This window comes from Sycon ciliatum, chromosome 2 (assembly GCF_964019385.1).
Source record: "Sycon ciliatum chromosome 2, ocSycCili1.1, whole genome shotgun sequence".
NCBI lineage: Eukaryota > Metazoa > Porifera > Calcarea > Leucosolenida > Sycettidae > Sycon > Sycon ciliatum.
The window spans coordinates 6224362-6241501 of record NC_088644.1 but is presented as its reverse complement, the minus strand read 5'-3'; the positions used below and the strand labels follow the sequence as shown (position 1 = coordinate 6241501).

Below are 17140 nucleotides of genomic sequence, written 5' to 3'. Positions count from 1 at the left end.
TTGAGAGTCAGTCAAGTGTCAAGTCAAGTCGGCGGAATAGCGCGAACTCCGGTGTAGGGAGCGAAGCCTTTCCTTGTCATGTACTAGATAGTGAAATAGCCTTCAGCAAAGAGCAGGCAACATGGTTAGCTTATATCAAGAGCATGGCGCTTTTTAGGAGTGTCATCTCAATGTTCACTCCTCTCTAAGCTTCCCGAACTCTGATAGACACTCACTTCTTTCTCTGCGTCTGCCTGTAGGTCGCAAGCCAGCTGAGCAGGAAGCGAGTTATGGCGAGAAGCAAGGAGATCACGGTGATGGTCAGACAGATGGGTATGTACGTATCCTGCGGCCTGGCTGTGTAGTGCCCGGGGAATACTTCCTCGTGGACGGCCCACAGACGCAGGATGCACAGGGAGCAGAATCCGATCAGCAGCATCAGCTCAAACTTGTTGTCGACGTCCGAGAAAATCCACAGCTTCGTCTTGCGTTTGAAGGGCCTGCAGCGGGTGTAATTACAATCGCGTAAAACAAAATAGAAATCACCAGCTTTTGCAAGTGATGACAACGGTTCCAATGTCTCAGAAACGTTCAAGGCTAGGCGACACATGGGGGGGGGGGGTCAGTTACCTGGTGATGGCCATGTGCCGAAACGTTGTTTAACAATGGAATTGGTTCAGATTTGCATAGAGACTGGAATGGGTGTGTCCACCCAATCCTCTTTTCTATTATGAAGCTGCAGGAAGCCTCAAGGCTTCTTTCGACAAATAGACTTTTGGTATTTATCCACTGGGAGCCCACATGCACTGGAGTATGACCGAATAAGCTATGGCAGCGATTATAGTTAACAAAGTTGACATTGACTAACTCCACCACGTGCGCTCTCTACTCAAACTCATCCACAACTCCAGCAATACAACTCTGAGTTTTCGTTGTAGACATTGGCATGAATTATGCCTTCGTACAGCTGCTTCTATCATACAGGTCTCAAATGTGTCACCTCTCTCACAAACATAGCAATCAAAGTTTTGTAAAAGAACGTTTTCTGGATCACATCTTTGTTTGCTATGTTTGTGATAAAAGTTTGTCCACTTTACTATTATTTTTATTCCCGTAGCTATGCAAAAGACGTTACTTCAGTAACGTCTGGCGCTAGCCACGGTCCACACAGCTTTAATTCCGTGTTTGTTTGTTTGTGCCATGGGCATGCCTGGCGCTATCCCGTACCTGTCCCGTACCGTACCATCAAGGACAGCATCGCTATGCCTGGCGCTATCCCGTACCTGTCCCGTACCGTACCATCAAGGACAGCATCGACATACCTGGCGCTATCCCATACCTGTCCCGTTCCGTACCATCAAAGACAGCTGGCCACAATAATCAAAGACAGCTGGCCACAATATTCAAATAGGGTTTTCAAATGCAAAATCATAACGTGAAGCAACTTGGAATAATGAGTATGTATGCGAAGTGTATCGGAGAATGCATGCAGGGCGATAGTGCGGGTTCGAATCCCAGGTTATGTTTTGAAATAAAAAAGGGAGAAATGAAAAATTTAGAACTTCCCTATGCTTTTTTGCCTAGGTCATCAAGGTGGTAGACGGTGTCGTATTACCCTCGACTGCAAAGAGAAAGTTGACTCTCGCTAGGCAAAAAAGCATAGCGTAGGGCCCTGAGTTTCCAAGCTCTCTCGTTTACTGCTTTATTTCATTCTTGTCCATTCTTTGTTTCCATTCAGGCACTCGCTTTCATACATTCTCTCTTCCGCTCTATTTCTGGTCATGCACACGTACCCACCTAACAAGTCCGTGTATGGTCAGAAGCATGATGCTGGCCAGAGCAATGAAGCCGCGTCTTGACTGCCCGTCCACCACCGCACCCTGGAGGAGAGCGAGGAGCAGTCGTCGCACTAAGTTGTACGCGGCCCACCAGGGCACGTGATCTTCGTACGATGACAGAGCCGCGTCAACAAAACGTCGGAACACTGGCAGGCCACGTAAATATGGCACGGTGAGAATCACGGGTGGTGGCAGCACAAAACAAATCAGCACAATGATGGCCAGGACACCGAATGGTTTGTGCTGGTCATCAAAGTACGCCACGGCACCATCAACGAGGACCACCCTCTTCCCATTGGAAAGCTTCACCGACGTCAGAATCGTGACTGCAATATAGGCCATGTTTGATGAAGAGAGCACAACAATGAACCAAACAACATAGGCTAGAGCCTGACGGCGCTGTAGCTTCTGCAGGTGTACAATAAACAGGCGAAAGGTTATGCAGAACCACAGCAGGACGATGAAGAAGTAGAGAAACAGAGGCTGTGCGAGTAGCAACGCCTTGGCTGCGAGGCGAGTGATGGGCGGGGTCAGACAAATGTTGCCGAGACCGAGTGACAGGAAGGACAGGTAAGCATCACTGAGGTTGGTCTCGTCAGGAAACAGATAAAATGTTGCCTGCAGAAAACGCAACAAAATAATACGACAATCATTATGATTTAGCATTAGTCTTGTAGGCAAAGAAGACACTCATACTACATGTAGTTCTCTGGAATATTCCGCAATACAAGTGGTACCTGATGCAAACACATCAAGGGGAGAAGACTATACAGATGAACGAGAGCGCGGAACAGGGACAAAAAAAGAAAGCGAGGAAATTAAGAATTTTCAATCTCCGGACAACTACCTGTTTTGAGACCTTGTTTGGTCTCATCCGCGGAGCTAAGAGTGACTGGCTTAACCAATTGCAGTCTTGTGAATAACAAAGCAACTGGCCCAAAGCATCAAAATCAGAGTGCTCGAACTGCAAGAAACACAGCGAGTTTTGCACATGGGCAGGCAACCGTTTGACGCGAAACAGAAAGGGTGCTCAACCATGCTGAGACAAGGAAGCGCAATGCTCAATCTGAGGGAAAAGCTAGCTACATCGACCTTGTTGCGTCACGTGAGCAAAGCTCAGAGTCTGAGAGACTGGCCGAACCGATATAATTCGGAATTCAGTAACCTGTGGTGAAGATGCAGCTGGTGTTTTGTACATTCTTTGTCCAAACGACATGTTTCATTGGCACATGAAGTTGTGACCATACCTGCATGAAGAACAACCAGCTGTCCATGGTTGGATTCAAGCCTACGTTCAACAGGAGAAGTAGACAGAATATGACGAAGGTCACCAGGAACATTAAGAACACGTACAAGGCTACGTGCATGGTTGTCGCCCCATCACATGATGAACACGCCTGCATCACACACAGTCACAGAAGCTCTAAGGAAGTAGCGTATACGCGGTGAAAAGGTATAATTGTGATAAGCTATAGTTCCTGAATAGGCTTTTCCCAAATCGGCCGGCCGGAAAATTGGCCGAAAACAGTGGTTTTGAAGAAGTCGCCGATCTTTTCGCCGAATATGCTATTTTCACATGGAATTCGCCGAAAATCGATGTTCTGGTGCTTCAACAGCATGCAAATACAATTTCTGCAACCATTAGTTACACTGCGAAAAGTGACTGAGACTTTAGGCATTTCCGAAATCGGTCCGCAGGAAAGGCCGCCGAAATCAATGGCTGTCAAGAAATCGCCGATAATTGCCCCGAATTTACACATTTCGCACTGCATTCGGCAAAATTCGATGTTTTCATGCCTCTAGAGTGTGCATGTGAATGTACATGTGTACAGCGAGCGGTGACTTCAAGTACTGCTTTGAGCCGAAATCTGACTTTGGGGCTCGTACATATGTAAGGCTGAAATTGGACATTCTCTTAGCCGATCGAAAAGCCGAATTGGGCGAAATAATCTGGCCGATTTGGGAAATGCCTTTTCCTGAATGTTGCGATCAAACCAACAGATCATGGTAAACTAGAATTAAAAACCCAGTTCCTATTTTATTTAATATTATAAGTGCACATCCCTACATAGAAGAGAGGACAACAACGGCAACAACGACAATGACAATGGCAACAGCAACAGCAACAACAACAGTTTCGACAATGATGATGACAACCACCACCACCATGACGACGACGACGGCGGCGAAAGCAACGGCAATGGTGATGGCGATGGAAACAGCAACAACAAAAACAACAACAGCAATATAACCTTGTGCAAGATCTTCTGTACCGCTTTAATACCAACTTCCACAGCAGTGTGTGAATTGGTGCACTCTCCATGCGATAAAGTAATAGGCACAGCAGAAAGACCTGTTTTACCTTGCTTCTCCTCTATCTTTACAACACAGCCTGGAGATCTGTTTAACTTAAACTAGCTTTTCATCTCCCTTTCTTCTCTTTCTTCTCTTCCCATCTCTCACTCTCTCTCTCTCCCTCCCTCCCTCTCAATCTCCCTCTCAATCTCCCTCTCCCTCTCCCTCTCCCTCTCCTTCTCCCTCTCCTTCTCCCTCTCTCTCTCACTCTCTCTCTCTCTCTCTCTCTCTCTCTCTCTCTCTCTCTCTCTCTCTCTCTCTCTCTCTCTCTCTCTCTCTCTCTCTCTCTCTCTCTCTCTCTCTCTCTCTCTCTCTCTCTCTCTCTCTCTCTCTCTCTCTCTCTCTCTCTCTCTCTCTCTCTCTCTCTCTCTCTCTCTCTCTCTCTCTCTCTCTCTCTCTCTCTCTCTCTCTCTCTCTCTCTTGCTCTCTCTCTCTTGCTCTCTCCCTCTCTCTCTCTCTCTCTATCTCTCTCTCTCTCTCTCTCTCTCTCTCTCTCTCTCTCTCTCTCTCTCTCTTTTCATAAGTTCATGGCACTGTGCCTCACCACATCTGCCCTTTTTTATTTGATACACTGTATCTGTGCCGGTTTCGGCCAGCAAATCCAAATAAAATCATCATCAAAATCATCTCTTTGTTAGCTGTTCCAGTGGAGGCGAAAGTCATTGATGTGTTCTAGTGTTTTGTCCAGAATCATTGCCCAAGACAGCAGAAATGATATATGTGGCAGGCATTGGTAGGCTTCATACTGGTACACTAGATCATCAAACACTAACCTCGGATGCAACTATGTTGTATGTGTCAACGGAGCAAGCGCCGCACAGTACCCCATTTCGGTCCATACCACTCTTGCATGGATCCTGGTCTTCCTCCATGGTCCATTTCCTAGAGCTGTTACACAGTCCATTATCACAGGTTGCCGTGCCAAACGGAGTCCCTTGGTCCGAATACCCAAACGGGTCACCATGCTTTTCCACCTCAAATTCTTCCAGAGTGTAGTTCTTGAATGTTGCTCGTCGCTCCAGGAAAGGGATGGTGTGGTGGTTTGCAGGCCCTGCCCAATACCCACTCTTCACGTTGATGCTCTTTCCTTCCTTACAGGATTGCACACCCGGGTCCACGGGCTTTGCATCGGCAGGACATTGGCACATCAACGGGGATAGTATCTGTTCAACCTCAGCCCCGGACTGCCGCGTGTAGCGATAACGTGAAATGATGCCTTTGCTTCTCGCCCTTGTGGAATTTGTAACGTAGGTTATCACATCCTATTGAAACAAGCCAGACACAGCAGCAAAGTCAGGTAAAAGAACAAACGCTTGGTAATATTTCGCTATTGATTGTAGCACGCATGCATCCATTGTCTTTGGTATTTGCTGGATTGAGCGCTAGCTGAAAGGGGATTTCTCCTCCATGCTCAACCTAGAAAGAGTATCATTTTGAACTGTCAACTGTCAATGCTTACAAGTCATCTCAACCTCATCGATGCGCTCTATGCCTCTGGAGCTCAGCATATGCCTAGCTCTCTGGACTCAGTTACCTCTTCCAAACTCGGAGCCCGAAAGCCCAAGTGGCATCTTCTGATCTTGAATGGAATCTTCAGCGCCAGCATTCCCTTCTCTGGCATACGCATTACAATTGCTCCGATCTTGGTCACCAAGATGTATCCAGTGGAATTGGTCAGTCCAAGAAGGCTCAGACTGCGTATGGCATGCGCGGAAGAAAATCTCACTTCCTCACCACGGCCGTACTGGATACCATTGTAGCCTAGCAGTACATCGTCTTTGTCCGCTACAACCTGCAGCAAGGAGAAGCACGCCGGGACAAGAAACTAGCATATGCCAGACGGATATAGGCTGGGTGTATAGAATAATGCATCCCATACATAATGCATTGGCAATCCATTTTTATTTGGCTGAATTCAGTCTACTTCACAGGAATTTCTATCAACCTGTTGAGTCACGTGCCTGTACACACTCGCATTGCTATATGCACTGAAAATTGAGGCGGGTCATATCATGCTTCCAAATTTGATCTTCTATGGCACGTTAGCAATGCATCACGCGCCAGAATGGTGTCTGGCAAAATGGCTCCTGCAGTGTATACCTATTAGTTCAAGCCAATTGGGTAGTATGATTCATCTTGAAATCAAAGGTAATACGCCCTATTCAAGACTGTTCATTTCTACAATTGGCACTATGTTTCGGTATTAATTTTTAATAATCATAAATTAGTGGTAAACGAATATACCGAATATTCGAATATTCGTTCGGTTTTGGCACATTCGAACGAATATTTCTCATGGCGAATATTCGTTAGCCCGGTATGCAGAGTTTACCGGGCGACTTCAAACCTTCGTAACTTCGCAAATACTTGACCGAATTGCTTCATCGAAAGGTCTATCGGCATTAGCAAACTCTCAGCTCTCGTCTAGAAGCAACCGCAATCTGAGGTCCAGGAGTGGAGTTACGGCGCTCGAACGAAAAATCACGTCGTTTCAAGGTGGGTTTTTTGAGCCTGTGAAATGCACTGCAGTTGCATGGGGATTTTGTGAAAATTGACATAGAAATGATGGAGAAATATGTTCCTCCGTTTGTCATGCCTAGTATCATTGACAATTTCCAATAAAATGGGTGAGAGGAGGGCATGTCAGGTCATCCGTGTTAACGAAAGAATATTCATTTGTTCGTTCGTTAGTCCATAGAATATTTGGCTACTGGGTTTTGATATTCGTTTCACCACTTTACAGCGTGAGTGTTGCGGCTACAAAGAGCTTTAAACCATTGGAGAATCCTTTGTACTAGTCTATTGGATAGCAAAACTAAATGGCCAGCTGGTCAGCATGAGGACTTTAACAAAACGGACCACAGTATTCGTAGGTTCTTCTTTTGACCATAAGAAAGCAGACAACACTAGTGAACGGACAGACCAAATGAAGTTGGCATCAATAAGTTAATACACAGCACGGGCAGACACAAGCATGCACAAACACTATATTGTACGAGGGCATGGTAACACCATTATGTGACGCAAGTCTGCTCTCAAAAGCCTGGTTCAAGAGCAACTATTGCACCTCTTTTCTCATAGGCAAAGCTGACCTAGACCAATAGGACTTTTAAAACTGACGATGTTAGAAGTCAACAAATAACAACTTCTGGGACAAACTGGGTCCTCTCTGACCAGAGCGAAGTTTAGTACCAGTACTTCAGAACTATATGGCGGACAGGCCCCTCGTATGGCATGAACATGTGATTTGCGTGTACCAGAAATAGGCATTTCCCAAATCGGCCCGATTTTTTCGCCTAATCGGCTTTTCGATCAGCTAAAAAAAAGTAAATTATCGTATCCGTCCCCGAAGGGAACTCACGACGGCCGCTAACACCCGATAAACCCTAGCGGCAGATGCAGCGCCTAACGGTGGGGGTGAGTGGGTAAGTCTCACAACCATTGGCACAAGTGCCGAAAACGACCCCATTAGCTGCATCCATGTACCCCTTGTGCCTGGCCACAAGTTCCCAATTGACTGTGGGCTAAGAGAATGTCCAAATTCGGCCGTATTATGAGGCCCAAAGTCGTATTTCGGCTCAAAGCGGTACTGGAAGTCACCTCTCACAGTATAGATGCACGTTTGCATGCACGTTGTAGAGGCGCTATAACATCCATTTTCGGCGAATTCAACGCAAAATTTGTAAATTCGGTGCAATTATCGGCGATTTCTTGACAGCAATTGATTTCGGCGTCTTTTCATGCAGACTGTTTTCGGAAATGTCAAAAGTCGCAGTCACCTTTCGCAAATAATGGCTACAGAAATTGTATTTGCATGCTGTTGAGGCACTAAAACATCGATTTACGGCGAAATCAGTGTGAAAATTGCGCATTCAGCGAAAAGATCGGTGATTTCTTCAAAACCACTATTTTCGGCCAATTTTTCGGCCGGCCGATTTGGGAAATGCCTAACCACAAACGGCTCCCCGATCGGAGAGGGCCCAATCCAGTCGTTATCGTCGGATGTGTCCCTACGCTGCGAAGTAAACTACCTTTTAAAGTGTACAAATCCGTAGAAAACACGATCCAAATAAATCCAATACTAATCACTGTCATGACTACAGCCTGACTGATACGGACATGCACGTGTATGACTTTAAAGCCCAATATATCGATGCTGGCAGAAGGGTGAGTGTTTCGGTAATCATATTTAAAAGTTGGATAATTGTTCTTCATGTGAACAGTTTTAAAGCATGCATCAGCTTTGCGCTGTCACCATGGAAACTGACAAACCCATGACAAAAGCAAACAAAACCTGCCTTGATTGAAATGACTTTTGTTCGGATATTCATGACCTCGTCGAGAACTTGCACAGATAGGGAGAATTCCTCTCCAGATGCTGGATGTAGGGTAATAGCGCTCAGCGATTCATCCGATTTGAATGGGAAAGTTATGTTCTGCAGCCGACACGAGGGTGAGCAAACCACATAAACTATGATAGTAATAATAATATTCGCGGGATCCGCGTTAGCATCATTTGAATGTTCAGAAACACACAAACTATAGCCTGCGCTTCCGCAGGCCACCACTATGCCTTTTCACCTTAGTGGCGAAAGCACATAAACTACTCCATATAAATTAACAGAATTAACTGGGCTACCCTGAGGAGTTTTTTCACCAACCTCCACGCCAAAAATCAACCAAACCAACCCCCCCCCCCCAAAAAAAAACTGTGCAGGGCCGAATACTGCTGCTTACCCTGTTTTCAATACCCCGAGGAGCCCTAATATTCATGGTGACACAGCTTGCTCGCAGAGTAGTAAATTTCGAACGGCGCATGGGTTGGTCCCACATTGTCGTTATGACCTAACGTAACAGTTATTTGAGCTACAATACAATTTTACTCTCACCGTGTGATGAAAGTACATGTAACATGGCTAGGAACTCACTACCAATGCATTCACTCTGCAAAGCCATCCGAGTGACTTCGACGAAGCTTTGACAAAACAAAAGATTTATGAAGCTTCACTCCCCGACTCCAATACCGCAGAATCCCGCGGATGAGCCCACCCGCGTATAAGCCCAATGCTCGGGCATACGCCCAGGGAAAGTTCGAACATCACAAGGCTTCGTCGTACAAGCCCATGGGCCTCATTCGTACCAAGAGTCCAAAAATTATGGACTCTTGGTCGTACTATGTGCATGTACATAGTACATGTAGGGTTTTTTGCACATTTCAACACAATCATCGTTTGTTTTTGTTTGCACAGTGACAGTGGCTTTCAGCAATGTACTTCTCACTTCCTTGGTACTTTTCATTAGCACAATGTTGGTGTCAGCGTATAAGCCCAATTTCTTGTATAAGCCCACCGAAATGTCCTTGTGAAACAGATAAGCCCACGGGCTTATCCGCGGGATTCTACGGTAGTGGTTTCTTTGCTGCGATTCAAATCAATTTTAGTGGAATGCAAGTACATGTGTATGTGGCTGCATTGGAGTTTGAAGACAATAAGAAAACAAAAGAAAAGAAAAGATATATGCAAAACCTGGTATACGCCGTTGACTCAAAATTCGAATGAAAATGCAATCTTGAAATGAAGAGCTGATGCAAAACCCGGCCGCTAAATCCATTTCATCACTTTTCGGATAATGGCCAAAAAGTGGCGCAGAGGCAAAAACGGATTCATTTCATGTGCAGTTTGTATCTACTTCGAAGTAAATCCATATTTGGGTTCTAGTTTTGAAATGAATATGCGGCGCGGAGACAATACCTTTATTATGGCAATCAGCAGAATCAGCGAAGCGGACATTGGACGTAGTAATCAACAAAAATGAAATATGATAACCGTAATCAATAAGACAAGCTGAATCGACATTTGTTTATTCATGCAATGTAAAAATGTAATGGTGGAGACAATATGCAATAAAACGATTAAAATATGAAGAAATAGTGTTGTACGAAAACTTGTTTGAATCCGTATTTTTCTCTATACTATAATTATCTTCATGTTTTCATGGTTTTATTGCACATTGTCTCCACCATTTTACATTGCATGAATAAAGTATCCACAAATGTCGATTCAGCTTGTTAGTCTGTGGGCCAAATGTCAAAAATGTGAATTTTCGTTCCGAGGAAGAGGGCACCGCAATTTTTTGGTCCAGTCGATAGATGGGCTGGCATACATTGAAAACCCACTTGTTGTCATTCCTGATTTTGTCCAAGGGTTGTACTGGGAGTAAAACTAAATTCAGCGCTGGTTGCTATGGTAAACGGAACCTAAAATGGACTTCCTGGCTAATTGTAATTGTTTTTTGGCAATATAACTTTTCTACAGGGTCATATACACAGAATGTTTCCTTCCTGGATCTCACTGGAAGGCTAAACACATGATGGAACTTGAAAAACTCGAAACTGAGCAAACTGCACCATACATGTACATTTACATGCACATGCATTACATGTACGAGTGCAATACAGTCTGTCAATAGCATGAGACGCATGCTATTTCATCAGAACTTGACTGGCTGCAGCATGAAGCAGCCATCTGATCACTTTGTCCGATCTAATAATATCTCAGACGGATCCATGCAACGTACAGAATATTCAGAATATGCCGGCGCATTGTGCATTTTTATAGTGGTTGCAGATTGTCCACAGAAAGAAACAAGCACTAAACGTCTGTACAAGTCGCTGCAAACCAGATAGAAAAACCATAAAGAATGATCCACAACACAACATTACAGTCTGGACATACATGTAGTGCTAATAAAGTACATACACTGGCAGACCAGAGTTGAAAGACCGTGTGATCCAAGAAGACCATGCCGACCGTTGTGGCTGTTAATTAATGCGACAGACTTTCATCATCATAACACTGGCTTATGACATCTCCTTCATAACACCAATGTGTGGCATCATCCAGATGAAATGAAGCAGTTTAGAGTGATGGTGAACATTGTGTGCGGATGCAGGTGCGTAGCTCGCATAGGTCATGGGGGCACGTGCACTCCCCCCTAAAAAGTTCCACCTTGGTTCAGTATGCACACTGTGGTCATGAAAGACATGGACCAGCCATCCTACACAAACATTGAATGCGGCCATGCACCCCCTAAAATGGGGACCAGCTATGCCCGTGAATCCGGTCCTCTTAATTGGTTGCAGGGAAAGCAGGTGGAACGGATCACGAGAGTAGGATAAAAACTGGGAAGACATTGGCAGGTACATTGTACAACAGTTGAGCGCTTTCGCCTTGATGGAATGAAGGCTGACACAGCTGCAGGAGACACTGCTGAGTTGTGAATATGTGCGCGTTGAGATGGCTGCACAAGTATGCCATTTGCACAGAGGGTTGTGACTTCTCCCAACAATGTTTCTTCGCACAGATCATTGTTATTCCACAAAATGTAGTAGGTACCACCGGTCGTGACTCCAGTGGGAAGAGACACTGCAGTTGTTTGCTGATTATTTGCTTGGCATCCAGCCAACGCAGTTTGGAGCTCTAAACCTGTATGTATGCAGCACCGTGGCCAAGATACTGGTATACAATTTTGAACTTTGAAACATATGCAAAGCAACACTTGCGGCAAGAGTAATGTGCTTCGGGGGCTGTACTGCAGTACAGCCGCACCGATGATAACTTAATCTTCCCCAAGTGAGCAGATCTGGAGGTGCAACTTTGAACTAGTGTGACATTGTCATCTGGCTCTGTAGCCTGAGTTGCATCGCCGATTGTAAGTACTTAATCCTCCTCTATATCCTCCTCCCCTTGTCGTGATGGCTGGCGAGTTGATGAAAAGGTGAAGAAAGTGCATACAAATGAGTTACAATGCATCGTTGCATAGACGCACTCAGATTCAATAGTCGTATCGGCCTAACGAAGATGATTTCATCCTCCGAGTAGTCAAGCCCATACTGAGGCATTTTGCAGTACACAGTTCCAGCGTTGAAGCACTCGTACAGATTGCGATAATAGTTATACTGCGTATGATGAGACGAGAGATTGGCCAATGGCAACTTGGATATTTCGTCTTTTCTCATATTTGCTGCTTGTAAGAACTTGGCAGAAGCATGTATTCATATTCGGTTGTTGATCGGACTGCGTTCTTCCAGTATGATTGCTGCCATTTCACCTTTCCCCAAATGTGCAGCTCTTCGTGCTAACGTTACGACGGGAGCAGTTAGAGATGTAGCGTGCGCGGGGGCGACGCGAAAGCCCAGTTCATTTCCAGGCCAAACATCACCTCCACAAGGCTCCCTGCGCTCAGCTTCTAAAATTATCTACAGCAACAGCTTCATTTGTTCCCATTTCACGCACTTTTCCACATCAGTATCTGGGTGAAGGGCTCCCCCTCCTCATCACGACGCTTTATTGCTACTTGACCAGACTTCCAAAGATTCACTTCAAATTAAATATTACCTCAAGAGGTTCAGGCAGTAGCCCAGTGCACACCAATGTCAGAGCTACACAGCATCCTTTGGAATAATAGAGAAAGGGAAAGCAAGAAACAATCCAGAAATGGAAGGACGTGCGAGATGCCTCAGAGTCAACATTGCAACAAACTGGGTGACCTGTCAGTGTCGGTGTCACGCGATCAGTTCTCAAACCTGGATCGGACGGCTGAGATATGTGCAAGCTACACTCCATGCCGCATGCGTGCACTGCACGGCACATCGATCTATGCAGCAGTGCATGCACTTACGCTTACCTACATACATGTACGTCTACATCATGTACATACATGAATGCATACAAAACAATGGTCGCCGAGAGAGAAATTCTCAACATGGAAAAGCCGCTCGTTGGATACCTTTCAGAAAGTTGTCAGAGTGACAACAACCGGAATCCTGGTCAGTAAGGTATCTAGAGTAGACGTAGGCCAATAAAATTGCGGTGCCCAAAAGTCGGAACGAGATTTTTCTAGGAGGCCTTTTTCAGGTTTGGCCCACGGACTATGTCTTATTGATTGCGGTTATCAAATTATTGTCTCCTCGCCGTTTGTTTAAATAAAATATGGATAATAAAATTTCCTAACAAGTTTTCTAGAGACATTCATCAGGGAAGTAAGTCTCAATAATGAAATCTAGCTATAAACAACAATATATAAGTGGAATAGGCGACGAGGAGACAATAACTTTATTAAGGCGATAAATAGTATAAGCGAAGCGGACATTACGAAATGATCAATGAGAATACATGTATGCTAAAATTGATGAGACTATTCACCCAGCATTCACACACGTATTCATTCGCATACACCTACACCTCACAGTTCCTCACTCTATCACATTCACCTGCTTCCACGCTTTCATTTCACTCACCTGTTGTAGTAGCTCACACCGTTGGAACACTCTCACATCTTTTCTTCTTTCTTTCGTCTTCTCTCCCACTTTAGTTTTTTTTCACCTCACCTTGTATACTTCCCACTATCCTATAGACGTATAAGTAGTTTGTTTCTCCGCATAGCTTCTATTGTGAGACGATTTTTCCCTGATGATAGTCTCAAGAAAATCGATTAGGAACATCAATTTTAGCATACATGTTTTCTCATTGATTATTTCGGACCTGCTGGGCCAGTTTCTTGGTGATCAGAATCACCGGCATCGCTCTCTGACTCGGAGCTGCTGTCCACGTCCACATTCCAAGTCGAAAAACTCAAATTTTGGCAATTTCTCAGAACTGCTGCTTCCAGTGGCGATCGCCTCTTCTTCATGATCCGCGACGGCCTGCTCTACCTGCGCACTTGCACTACCTTCACGACCAAATTGATTGCCGTGAAATACTCTCTTGGATGTTCTAGAACGTCGCTTTGCATTGCTCATCGTCTCCAGCAGCTCCTAAGAGCAACTTTGACAAGGTAAATCACAAATAATTTTAATTTCACAAAAACACATATTTTTTGCCCAAGCTCAGCTGGTCGCGTACGTACGCGAACGTGTAGGCGGCTACACCTCGTGACCATGCCATCACCAGACACCAGTACATGCTGGAAGCATGGTATTATCAGAATTTGCCAAAAAATAGGGCTTAGAATCACAGGAAACAGCGAAATTGGTGGATTTCCGATTGCGAAAAGTCACTGATGCATACTCCAAATTTTCAAATTTTCAAATTTAATTGCAATCTTCTAGCGCGCATATCTCCTGTTTCGTTGATCCTAATCCAAAAAAATTTACACGCGTATTCTACGGATCAACACCTTTCGTTTGAGCTATCGTTCGACCTGATCGGACAACTTTCAATTTTTCCGAGTTTTTCATGTGTACGCTACCTTTTAAAACAGAGACCGTGCAGCATGCCTCTGTATGATGGTCCTACCGGTAGGACCGAGGTCTCGTTAATATCTGTGGTGCCTCCTTTGCACCATGGCTGGTAACTCGGCCTATTTAGCTCGTAGCTGTACAGATGAGGCCTTTATGGCCGAAACAGCTTGCTGTCTACAGCATTGGGTATTGCACTCCTCGGCTTTCGTCTTGTTGAGCACCCTCGGTAGGCTGCTCTAGTGCTGCTGCATCAAGCATTGCCAGCTACTTTTCGAAGTTTGAGCACTCTGGTGCTAGAGCCACGAGCTATCGTAATGTCGGTGGTGCCTCCTTTGCACCATGGCTGGTAGATCGGCCTATTTAGCTCGTAGCTGTACTGATGAGGCCTTTATGGCCGAAACAGATTGCTGTCTACAGCATTGGGCATCAACAGCGACATTACAGTACATAGCCGACACAGCGGGGACGTTCAGGTTGGCTGTAACTCTGAGTTTCATGCCGCTAGGCATTCATCAGACAACTGATACTCAGATCTACGCAGCAGTGTGCTGATAAACACATAGGGCCACAGGCATAAACAAATTGAGCGCTAAATCTGATGTAAGGTATGGGGAGAAAGATGGCACGGGTCAGGGCGCTAGGACAGTAGAAGAGGCAACAGGCAAGTGGAAGTGCCAGGAGGGTGGCGGGCAACGGGCAGGTGTGAGCATGAAAGTGCGGACAGAGGCGATGCCGGGGAGGCAGTGTACAGCAGATGGGTGGGGGTGCCAGGAGGATGGCGGACAATGGGCCAGTGAGATCGCTAGGGGGTCTTTGGGCGACGGGGAGGCATGAGCAGAGTGGCATAGGCAACAATAGGGGATTGTGTTATTAATTGTTCATTTGATAGGTGTGAAATTTGCGAGGCAGAACTTGTTCTGATGCCTGCATTTCGAGATCATCTCAGACCACTTGTTGAGCAGGAGTTTCTTCAGTGTCGTACTGACCAAGTACTGTGCTGCACTTTGCATGAGCACCCCAATATCAATTAATAACACAATCCTCTGTTGTTGGCTATGCCACTCTGCTCATGCCTGCCCGTCACCCAAAGACCCCCTAGCGATCTCCCTGGCCCATTGCCCGCCATCCTCCTGGCACCTCCACCCATCTGCTGTACACACTGCCTCCCCATCGCCTCTGTCCGCGCTTTTATGGTCACACCTGCCTGTTGCCCGCCTCCCTCCTGGCACTTCCACTATGTGTATATACCGTATTATCTCCATTATAAGCCCTGGGTTTATATATTTTTCAACCAATCCTGACCCTGGTCTTACATTGGAGACTGGGCTTCTACTAGAGTCTAGAGACTGGGCTTATAATTTTTCAACAATCCGGTACAAGTATTTTCTTACACTTTGAAGTACCAGTAGCACAAAATTTCCCACCAGGTACCGTGAATGCAGTTTTGCGGACAGTTTTGTACACTGAGTCTGTACATTTTTATCTCAGGGATCACAGACTTGCGCCATAACATGTGTGTATGTGATCATGTGACTGTGGACGTCAAACACGCATGGACATGATCCATACAGTTCTCCATTATAAGCCATACGCTTATATTGGAGACTGCGCCTGTATATCTTCGAAACCCTCTTGGAGTGTGCTTATGATAGAGACTGGGCATCTAACAGTTACAAGAGGCTGCGCTTGTAATGGACATAATATAGTAAGCATGCTGCTGGGTAGATCCGAGTATCAGTTGTCTGACGATTGCCTAGCGGCATGAAACTCAGAGTTACAGCCAACCTGAACGTCCTCCGCTGAGTCTGCCATGTACTAAGCTCTGTCTCTGGCATTGAGCACTCTCTGCAGCTCGGGGATCAACGGATTAGTATATTACAATATGTACATGTAAGTTGCTTCAGCCGCCCCATCTTGTCCAGTATTGTATAGTATAGGGTTCTGCTCCAGTAGAGTCTTGAGTCTGAGTCTTATAGTCAAGTATCTAGAATATCGGTCCTGACTAATGATGATAAACTCACCGTGAAGAAGCAAGATGCCAGTGCATGTTCCTCGAGCAATCCGTCATCCTCTCGTGCTCTGGCCTTCAGGTGTTGCTCCATGTAACTCATCCAACCATGTCGTGTACCACCCCATGGCACTAGCACAAACTTGAGTCCAGGTAAGACAGGTGCGAACGATGACTTGTACCGCAAATGCATGAGGACCTGACGAAAAAGCGCGCAGTCCGTCCACGGCAGGTCTTGATCCTCTAGTCTGTTCACATGTCAGGAAATGAGGAGGGAAGCAATTCTCAATGCACCGCCGATAAACGACATTTCTCCGCTGCCACTGCATGCTAGCCACACAAATCCCAGGCTGCTTCAGCCATAATACAAATAGATTGCAGCAGAAAAGGGCAAGTGTATGTTCCATTTTGCAAGATAGAGGCGAGTTCAGCTTCACTACAGTACTGTGGAGCACCAGAAAACGCTCAGACTAGAATTTTACCAAGCACAGCATACCAATGTATACACGATGACTGAACTGTGCATAGACTGTAATACATGAAAATAAGAACGGTCTAGGCTAGGAGGCTGACCCCCCCCCCCTCCCCCCCCCCCCCCCCCCCGCAGTTCTTCGCCAACCGACAGTAGCACTGTACACACTACAATGATTATGTCATGATTGTATGTACGGTATTTGAGCATAGCAAACATATGATTAAAGAGATGACCATACAGATGAT

At 45.6% G+C, this 17140-nt stretch overlaps 1 protein-coding gene across 1 annotated transcript in view; it reads right to left on the bottom strand.

The window, feature by feature from the left end:
- The window catches only part of LOC135808143 (uncharacterized), a 34415-nt gene that overhangs the window by 4558 nt on the left and 12717 nt on the right, over positions 1-17140 (bottom strand). The window contains exons 6-12 of the mRNA XM_065321289.1: positions 16434-16668; positions 8471-8608; positions 5707-5964; positions 4946-5434; positions 3065-3214; positions 1777-2435; positions 216-479 (exon numbers count right to left, since the gene is read on the bottom strand). Coding sequence (XP_065177361.1) covers positions 216-479; positions 1777-2435; positions 3065-3214; positions 4946-5434; positions 5707-5964; positions 8471-8608; positions 16434-16668 — 2193 coding nt within the window. The remainder of the gene's footprint in view (positions 1-215; positions 480-1776; positions 2436-3064; positions 3215-4945; positions 5435-5706; positions 5965-8470; positions 8609-16433; positions 16669-17140) is intronic.